General features: G+C 48.8%; 1 protein-coding gene across 1 annotated transcript in view; it reads right to left on the bottom strand.

The window, feature by feature from the left end:
• Positions 1–10,028, bottom strand: part of LOC143480276 (usherin-like) — a 30,987-nt gene that overhangs the window by 1,073 nt on the left and 19,886 nt on the right. The window contains exons 8-11 of the mRNA XM_076977864.1: positions 9,636–9,857; positions 7,455–7,548; positions 1,644–1,839; positions 914–1,044 (exon numbers count right to left, since the gene is read on the bottom strand). Of these exons, the coding sequence (XP_076833979.1) occupies positions 914–1,044; positions 1,644–1,839; positions 7,455–7,548; positions 9,636–9,857 (643 nt within the window). The remainder of the gene's footprint in view (positions 1–913; positions 1,045–1,643; positions 1,840–7,454; positions 7,549–9,635; positions 9,858–10,028) is intronic.

Below are 10,028 nucleotides of genomic sequence, written 5' to 3'. Positions count from 1 at the left end.
TGGTGAATCAGCACAGGGTCTGTATATTATAGTGGTGCATATTATAGTGGTGAACCAGCACAGGGTCTGTATATTATAATTGTGTATATTCTAGTGGTGAACCAGCACAGGGTCTGTATATTATAGTGGTGTATGTTACAGTGGTGTATATTAGTGGTGTATATTATAGTGATAAGTTACTATAATGTATTGTATGTATTAACTGTACAGCGAGCTCAGCCAGTTCTGCCTGGACCTTGGATCAAAGCACAAGGCCCACAGTCGGCCCAGCGGCCCACGAGTGACAACGGGCCAACAAATGAAGCCGTCAGAGAGAGTGAGGAAATAATCATTCCCAGAATTTAAATAAGGTAACAATCTCAACACGGCTCTGACCCAGCCATTGATTTCGAATTTGTCATCCAGTGTATCTATTGACACGGATCCACCCCAGCTCCCCGACACGGCTGTGGTGACGCCAGATGGGGGCAGGGGGGGGGCTGCTTCAGAGACAGGGGCTTCCTGATGACACTTTTACATACTCACCACAATCCCTCAGTGATGAGAACACTGAAAGACGCCACACTGAATGCTAAAGCCCTCAGCCGATACGTCGATGCTGGCTTCTCCAGTGAGGAATAGGCCAGTGGTTTTATATGGATGTGGAGTTTTCTAGTCTGTCACCAGGCAGAGGAGTAAAGATCTCTCTGGTCTTAGCAGGAGATCAGTGCTACAGTTTGGTGGACCTTCACTGGGACCAATGACATGTTGCAAGACAACAGTAACACTTATAAATAGGATTATAATGTATTGTACAAACTAGAAGCTTTAGATGAAAGAAGACCTGTGTTGGAGGAGAACGAAGGATGGTGGAACTGGTAACTAAAACCAGAAACAGGTATGTGTGTGTGTCTGTGTGTGTGTGTATACACACCTGGTCACATTCCAGACTGCCATTGACTGTCCCAGCACTGTTACATTCACACGGTTTACACACATCCTCAGCCCACGGCGATGCACCAAGTTCTCTGTAGAAGAGGCTCTGACATTGTTCACAGTTCCTTCCTTTAAAACAAGTGTGTGTGTGTGTGTGTGTGTGGGGGGGGGGGGGGTCGAGAAATAGGGAAAGAGAAAGAGGGAGTGAGAGAGAAAGAAAAGAGCATTGAGAGATGTCAGTGGAATGGGGTAGAATGAGAAGGTTAACCTATTATAATTCAATCACATAGGACTATGATTTCAAATTAAAACACCACTGTCTCGAGAGAAGGGGTGCGAGAAATGTGTCATTTTCGGAGGTCCGTTTTAATGTCTCCTTTTGTCTGCTGCCGCTGCGTTTGATTCCCAGCATATGAAACAATCAACCTGTTACCACGGCCTGATTTATGTTATTAGACCTCCATCTGTTTTCAGACTAATCCAGTAGCGAGACATTCAGCAGTCAGTGCTTACTGTGTACGACACCGCGGTGAAGGACTCTCACTACACCTACGGAAAAACGTCACCTTCAAACACAAAAGCGGGTAAAAACGAGAGATAATTACTGTGATGGCGTGACGTTAACTAGCTCACGTGCCCTTTTGATTGGTGAACTGTCCAGCCTGACAAACATGTATATGTTTAACAGTATGAACTGTGGTAACAGGCGTCTGTCAGCGTCTGGTTACCTGCCGTGTGATGCCCACAGTGGTCACACACGCCCCCTCCCCCGCGGGGATGCTCCAGGGGATGCGGGTCCACACTGGCGTCATAGTGACAGGAGGAAGCGTGCCCGTGGCAACGGCAGGGCCGGCAGTGGTTGGCATGCGCGGGCTCTCCCGCTCGGAATGGCTTGTCGTTGAAGAGGGGCGCGCAGCGCTCACACTGGGCATAAGGGGGTGGGGCCACAGCAGAGATAAATAACAAACAAACAAATAATCAAAAGCCAAAACACACATTTGTTCACACTTGAGCAGGCACTGTTTTTTTTTTTCTTTTCAGGTGTGCACATATGCATACACAGTAATCAGGCCATTTATTAAAGGTGACTTTCAACAGCACAGGCATATAACTAGGTCAGCATATGTAACAGAAACAGAGACACGCAGGTTTCAGACGTTCACTGGTAAAGTCTTTGATTCTGTAAGAAGTCATTACACATTACCGATTACAGGAGGCATCGGGTGAAATGATAAAAAGGAGAAAAGTGGGCGTGCGGCCCAGTCCCGGCTGGGGTGGGGGCTCCTGGTGCCGGGCTCCGCTGGAGCAGCTATGGTGGGTAGGGGCCCAGGGGAAAGTGCTAATTCAGCAAGAGAGAGACAGGCAGCTCTGGCCAAACAGCACGGAGCAGAGAGGCAGGCGAGGTGGGCGATGTGGGCGAGGAAGCTACGCCCGGTGCAGTGGGGAGGGAAGGCACCCCCAACACCCCCAGGAAGGCCTCTCCTCCACCAGCTACGTGATGAGCTTAACAAGAGGTGGTGGAGGAGCTCGTTACGAGAGAGGCTGAGAATTTACATTTCCGTTGTTGTGCATGACAGAAGCGGGCGTCCCCGGGTCTCCTCCCTGTCTACCAAACACCTCCTAACGCTGCTGTAGCTCTGGACTGCAGAAGAGGTGTGGGGACCCCACAGCTTCAGCTTCATCAGCGCAGTGATCCATCTGCACGTTTGCAGTGGTTCCCAATAAAGGGAACAATACCAAAACATCATTTATTACACTGCTTAAAAAAAACATCATTATACCTCACAAGCGCATTACATTCCATAGTCCTCCAGAAAGTCAGAACACAAAGTATGAAACACAAAAATGGTGGTGATGGTGGTTTGCTGGTTCCGTGTGTTTGGAACATCTATCAGGTTTCACAATCTTCCACCACAGCTCCACATTTGCATGCACTAGGTCAGTGATGGCTACCTGCCAGCCATGCAAACCAAATGCCTCAACCCTCATGCAACTGCATGGATTACCATACAAGCAGACCGTGAACTCACGTTGCCGATCGGCTCGGGGGCCAAGATCAAGTGGTCGCTGTCCGGATGTATTCTAGCCACGATCCGTCAAAGTACTGCTGAGCTCACTGGGACAATCAGCAAGCAAAATAAACTGAGATCTGCTGAATAACAAGGAGCAGATCAAAGGTGTGGCCATCCTGCTGAGAAAACAACTTCCTCCCCTCATCACTGCACGGGACGCTGGGAAACGTATGAAGCAGTTCTACAGGTGAACTATTGTTAACATGGGGGCCTGTTCAGTGGCAACTGTTCACACATGTTAAAGTATAAATAATTAACATGTCAATTAAAACAAGTGCACTGAACCTGGTTTGAAAACGCCATACCATGTTGCAGCAGTGAAACAAGAACTGTTCAATCACACCGTTTGCCATGAAGGCTACCTTCATGAGTCGAGTTGATTGCTCGGTTCTGAAAACCTATTTTATCACTGAGGTCTGTCTAAAGTTGAACCTGAATCCGGCACTGTGACAGAAGCTGAGTGCATCAAAATAAATGAAGCCATGTTGTCTTTTCCTAGTAAGACTAGTACTAGACTCACTGAGCGATGGATCGTCAGGAAGAGAAAATACACGCGTGCGTGTGGAGGCATTTGAATGTGGATGTGCGTTGGAGCACGGTGATCCACCCATGGAGGAACGCGTCCTCCTTCTCTGTACCGGGCCCGAGTGAACGCCATGGCTAATTTCACGCTTCCCTGGGAAAAGGTGCCGTTTGCCGTAGCGGGGGGGAACGCGGTTGGCCTTTAACCTGGCTTGTACCGCACCACGCTAGCACGCCTGGCTCTGACGAAGGCCACGGCAGGGAGGCGGTCCCGGGGGGGTCGGGCCCTTCCCAGAGGCCCTTCTCAGAGCTTGACATTCTAGCCAGCCTTAGATAAATGTGAAGGCGAGAAAATACCGGAACGTTTACTCCGGTACAGGGGGACAGGAGGGTACACGCCGACTCTGGCCCTGTAGTGAGCGTCCGGCCCGCAGGGCGCGGTCTATGTGGGCTGACCGCTCCGCAACACACACACACACGCCAACCGACTGCTGCTGCTTTAATGTCAGCGGCCAAAGTGAGCAGAGTGGCACCAAACTCACCACCTCCAGCGCAGAATTCAGCAGAGCAGGGAAGTTAAATATTCAACACTTGTATCCACTTGATCTATGGCTGCACATTACAAAGACAGACAGGCACTCCCATTACTACAGCCAGAAGCAGATGTGTCAGGCAGATGTGCAGAAACTCCATTTTGTGGGGTTAGAATTCAGTGATATAAATGAACACTTCCTAAAGTGGAGGAATCGCCCGACGTGCTAGAATTCCTCAAGGCATGCGGTGAACAGACTAGTTTTGTATGGTCCTAGATAAAAATGAATTTACAATGGATTTACTGACAGTGAAATGATGTCCAACACTAAATTTAATCTGCTTCAAAAGCTTCTATTAGAAATTAGATTTTAAATATAGGCCTGTATTTGTGTCCCATACTTCCTTATAAGAATGTACTGATGATTAAGCACTAAAGAATATTACGAATGGAGCTCTTCTGAATAACAGCTGCTGTGTAGGAGTAGATGTGGTGTTCACACGAGTGGAACACCTACATCTGGAACGCTGAAAGGTGGAGCAATGCATAAAGGCGGTGTCAGTCCCAATCACCTCCTATTACATGGAGGACATGAAGGGACAAGGATGGGACATATTTACACACAGTATCTAATGTAAGCTTAGGTCAGTCTTATTGCCAAGATGATCTAAACAGGAATACAATCCTTGTGAATTTCCAATGCTTTCCTAAGATGGGACGTCAGATGTCAAAAATTAATTTATTGCTACCTCATGTCATGTTTCTCAAATGAAGTGCAACATCACGTCTGAAACTGTTTGATCTCACTACACTACAGCAAATGATAGTGCAGCACATTATTAGAGCCCTCTGTAACGGAGAACAGTGACAACAAAAGAGTTTCAGTGGCAGGAATCTTTACCAGCATGTGGTTAATTAACAAAGGTGTGAGTGCTGAGTGCACGTGTACACACACACACACACACACACACACACACACACACACACACACACACACACACACACACACACACTCACACACACATGCCTGATGAGCGGTGGGTGGTTACTGCTCTGTAGAGAAACGGGGATCCGGATGCCTGCTGAAGGAATGCAGATGCTCTGGGGAGTGTGTGTGTGTGTGTGTGTGTGTGTGTGTGTGTGTGTGTGTGTGTGTGTGTGTGTGTGTGTGTGTGTGTGTGTGTGGTGTGTGTGGTGTGTGTGGTGTGTGTGTGTGTGTGCTGGGCTCCAGTGTGGATGGATATTGTTGGGAAGTATAATAGAGCGGCACCAGCCATGCACAGCAGTCTAAAATAACCCCCCTCCAAGGCACACGTGTGAGCATGCACACTTACACACACGTGCACGCACACACATACACGCACACACATGTCACAATTTTCTAACACCTCATCACATACACACAAAATAAATAAGTATAACTGTATTTAATTCATAACCAATCTATTGTACAATATGTGAAACTCCTACATCTAAAGGGTTATGATTACAATCATGACATTTTAGAGAATAAATGCAATTACAAAGTCATATTCGAGAATTGCTTTATGCATTTAACATTATTTCAGGATGATTTTCAAAACATCATAAGATGTTAAGAAACTTAAGGTACTTCATGTACATCAGAAAATTCAAACTCTATGTCCAGTGATTTAGCTATACAGTACTTCAAATTAAATAAAATCATTAAAGCTTATACATTTTTTGCACAAGACAGAAGGTGTTTAAAAGTAAACTAGGTCTAGAAAGACCATGTAGTCCACTCTGGAGCGGGTTCTGATCCACCCCTGGTGAAGCCTGAGAGAGACACAGATGCTGAACACAAGAACACAGGCCGTTCTGCGTTTAACATGCATGTTGATAATTCCATCTTAACATGATGCTGCCATATATGACTGCCAGAAACAGCCAATCACTGCCCACCAGCTCATAAAGAGCAGAGCACATACTGTATAGAGATTCATAGTCCTGCAGGACATGAGAGAGTATGGACACGCCACACACACACTGGTGCCACCTTCACCCTTCACCTACACCCTCACAGGTGCCACATGCCTATCTGCCTATTGAACACACACACACACACACACACACGATAGCTGCGGGGGAGACCCCAATCCCTCCTCTAAGCCAGCTGTTCAGGTCTGGGGGCATTTAGGGCCAAGAGACAACTGATGTTTATCACTTTCACACAAGCGCACGTGCACACACACACACACACACACACACACACACACACACACACACACACACACACACACACACACATACATTCCAGCACTTGTGTTCGATGTGCCCCTGGTTTGTTTCTGTGAGCACAACAGCGGCTCCGAGAGAACGCCGCGACTGCCCCTGAATTATGCATGGCCCGTCGTGAATAATTCAAATCACCAAACATCAGGCTTGAAAGTTTAATACGAGACTCAGTGCCTGCGTGTTGGCAAGCAGGAGCAACCGCCCCCCCCCCCCCCCCCCCCCCCCCCCCCCCGGGAGGACTGGAGGAACAGGGTTGTCCCGAGAGTGCACGGAGGCATTTGTAAACGCTTGAGTATGAATAGCAGAACGTAAACAATAGCTGTGTGATGCAAAGCTGGTCTCTGCGTCATGGTTAGGAAAGTTCCTGCTTTGATTATTAGCATTTCTCACTGAAACGGAAGTGTAGGCTTTCTTCACAAACAACGTGCTGAACCCGGCTGAGCCCGTTTAATGACCCACATGACAAAATCAAGTTTCCGGGTGTTATTGCTCAGATTTTAATTCTGTAACGCAATTGTTTGAAATACAGCCGAATTACAGTTCTGAGACGCTCGAATGAACAGAACGGCACAGAACATTGTCAAGCCTGGTGTGTCAGACTGCTGGGTTTACATGACTATGGGGATAGACAGTGAGTGTGATTAGCAGATTCTGATAATATCTTAGAAAAGATCATGAAACAGACTGCAGAAAAACCGCGGAACTCCCAATACCCACATTTTGGTTATTCCTCTAAAACATGTCAAGCTTTCTGTGTGTGTGTGTGTGTGTGTGTATGAAGTGTGGCCCTATTGAAAGTGTGAGCAGTGAGGCCTTGTGTCATCAGAGCTTTCCTAGAGATATAATTACCTCTCCTGGACTCAGCAGTAGGACACCCAGGGGCTGATGGGATAGCGTGATTACAGCTCTGCTGCCCACAAAACCACTTCCTTCTCTCCTTCCACCTCTCCATCCCTCTCTAGACTCTCTGGTTCATTCTTATGGGAAAATGGATACGCCGGTGGTTCTCTCTCTCCCTCCTTCCTCCCCCTATCATGCCACCAAGGCCTGTCTCTGAGGGTGATGTTCATTAATGGCATCTCGCACGTCATTAATGGGGTGTGGTTAATTAAAGCAGTGGCGGGGGGGGGCAGTGGCACCTCCTTTCCAGGACTCACGTGTGCTCCTTGCGTGTGACTCTCTGGCAGGCACGTGCAGCGGTACGGGCTCACGCTGGTGTCGCAGACGTCTGCGTGGCCGCGGCAGTCACACCTGCGGGAAGGAGAGAGTGCTGGTTAGGGCCGGTGGCGTCCATGAGGCGTGTTGGGGACGCTGTGCGGTGGGGGTGGGGGGGTGGGGGGGGGGAGGTGGGGGGGGGGAGGTGGGGGGGGACAGTGGAGTGTGTTCAGCACCCATTAGGCTGCCGTTCAGCTCTGGGGTTAACAATCACGCCCAGACGTGTGCCTGGATGAGCCGTCCCTGTGCGCGTGTTTTTCTGAAAGGATTTCACCTTTAAGGTAGCGTAGACGGAGTAAACGGCTTTATCGCTCTGTACTGGTGAGCAGTCTGGCCGTCTCCGCCCCCCCAACCCTGCTCCGCCTACCCACACCTGCTTTTCTCCACCTCCCTTTCTCATTTTCTACATTTCTCTGTCTGACTTTCCATCTTCTTCATTCTCCATTATTTCTCTCTATGCATGGGTAATAGGGCTTCCCCATTCAACATTTATAAATGCCAGTGGAAATATCAACGGCGTGCTGTAATGTTGAACAGAGGGGCTGACAGGTCTCCATCAGTCGGAGCAGGTGCCCGCTGGTCATTCCTTTAATTATTCATCCTCAAAAGGGCCCTATTCATCATCGTCTCCACCCACACACTTAAAAGCACCACCCTTCACCTCCGTCAGGCCAACAAACATAACATATCCACAAAAGCCGAGGGTGGATGGCAGAGAGAGTGGAAAGAGCACACACAGAGAGAGGGTCACACCGGCACGAGAGAGAAGGAGAGAGAGAGAAACAAGAGAAATAGAGTGAGAGACAGGAAGAGAGAGAGAGGGGAGAGGGAGTGAGAGAGAGGGAGGCCTGTCATTATGGCTTGAGGTTATTACTGTGTGAGTACAAAGCTGACACTAATGCTGGCAGACGCAGCTTGACACCCTGTCAGAATACCTCAAAGGCAGAATTTACACACATTTTAGTGGCCCAACACACAGCCGCACGCGCCCAGACTCCTCCCAGTTTGAACTGTCAGTCTCCCAGAGGGGGAATACACCACTGTTTACTCTCCCTCTCACCGCCTTTGTCTCACCGCCGCTCTCGTGACGCCTCAGACAAGACAGAGAGCAAAGGCGGGGAAAGAAGGGATAAAAGATGGGAAATGAATGAGAGTGAAACAGAAGAAGAGGAAGAAGAGAGATAGAGAGGTGGGGGGGGGGGGGGGGGAGCACCTCTGAATGTCAAAGGAAGATGAGATTTCACAGTCTCTAAATCTCAATTTCTGCTGTGCCACTTTAACTAGCTCTTAATTAAAGTTGCCTGCGCTCACACACACACACAAAGTCAGGAGCATACTGCCTGCATAATGATATAATTACCATAGGCGTCACAACATATGAGCAGTGACTACACCGTGTTCCTGCATGTGGAGTGGCAAAAACCCAGAAACAGAAGGAGAATCTCTCACAAATGGATTAGCTTCTTCGCCGAAGCTGACAAAAGAGAGAATACATTACAAGCAAGTTAAGTTACTCTCTGCTCGACGACACGCTCCAGACATGTTCCCTGGACAATTACACATTCATTATCAACAGCCGCTGTGTCGACCTGGTGTTACTCACAGTACTTCGTTAATAGAATTAGTTCTGCTGGCTTTCAGAGCCCATTTTCAAATGCTAAAAAGGAGGAGAGTGAAGGAATGCACATGCGTACCCAACACCCACTCACACACACTGGTGCCGGCTGATTAAGGCAGTATGGACACATCTGCGTGTGCTTTGTCAAACATGTAAAAAAGGAATTACGTTCTGCAGCTAATGACATGCAACATCTGTTTGGCCTTCTGACAACCAGGTGCATGTCTCAAGCTTCAGGGCTGAACACGTGACTTCAAACCCTGAACACGTGACTTCAAACCCTGAACACGTGACTTCAAACCCTGAACACGTGACTTCAAACCCTGAACACCCCACCACAGCTACTTTTGCCACGTTCACAGCTGCAATCCACAATCAAAGCGTGCCCTCTGCATATCCCCGGCAGTGACGAGAACGAGTGAAATGATAGAGTGAAATCTGGTGGGCTGGCCAATGACACGCGTCCATGAGGAGCATGGGGGCGGAGCTAGAGGGGCCACCGGACCTGCCGCTGATGGTCATCTCGTCCACGGCGTAGTAGCGGTGACCAAGGGGCACGGTGGCGTCCTGTGTGTAGTGCTGGCCCTGCAGGAGGATGCGCACGTGCGTGGCTCTCACAAAGTCCTGCAGGGCGGCGCTGTTGTAGAAGTCGTTGTAGCCAGGCCGTAGATGGGGCTGCGGTGTCAGCACGCTGAAGGTGATGTTTCCCCCGGTGTGAGGTACATAACTGAGGAAAGAAGCAAGAAGGTCTTTGAATCTTTAAACAGTCTTCAAAACAATCACGTTTCCAAAACTCAACCTGCCTGTTCGCATCAAAGGATGTTCTCTACAGACACGGCACACGCGTGTGCTCACGGCACTCGTGTGCTGTAACTAATGCCCACGTCAGTAATACGCT

The sequence above is a fragment of the Brachyhypopomus gauderio genome, chromosome 17 (genome assembly GCF_052324685.1).
Source record: "Brachyhypopomus gauderio isolate BG-103 chromosome 17, BGAUD_0.2, whole genome shotgun sequence".
Taxonomy (NCBI): Eukaryota; Metazoa; Chordata; class Actinopteri; order Gymnotiformes; family Hypopomidae; genus Brachyhypopomus; species Brachyhypopomus gauderio.
Note: the sequence above shows the minus strand (reverse complement) of the source record. Positions and strands in the feature narration are given on the sequence as shown.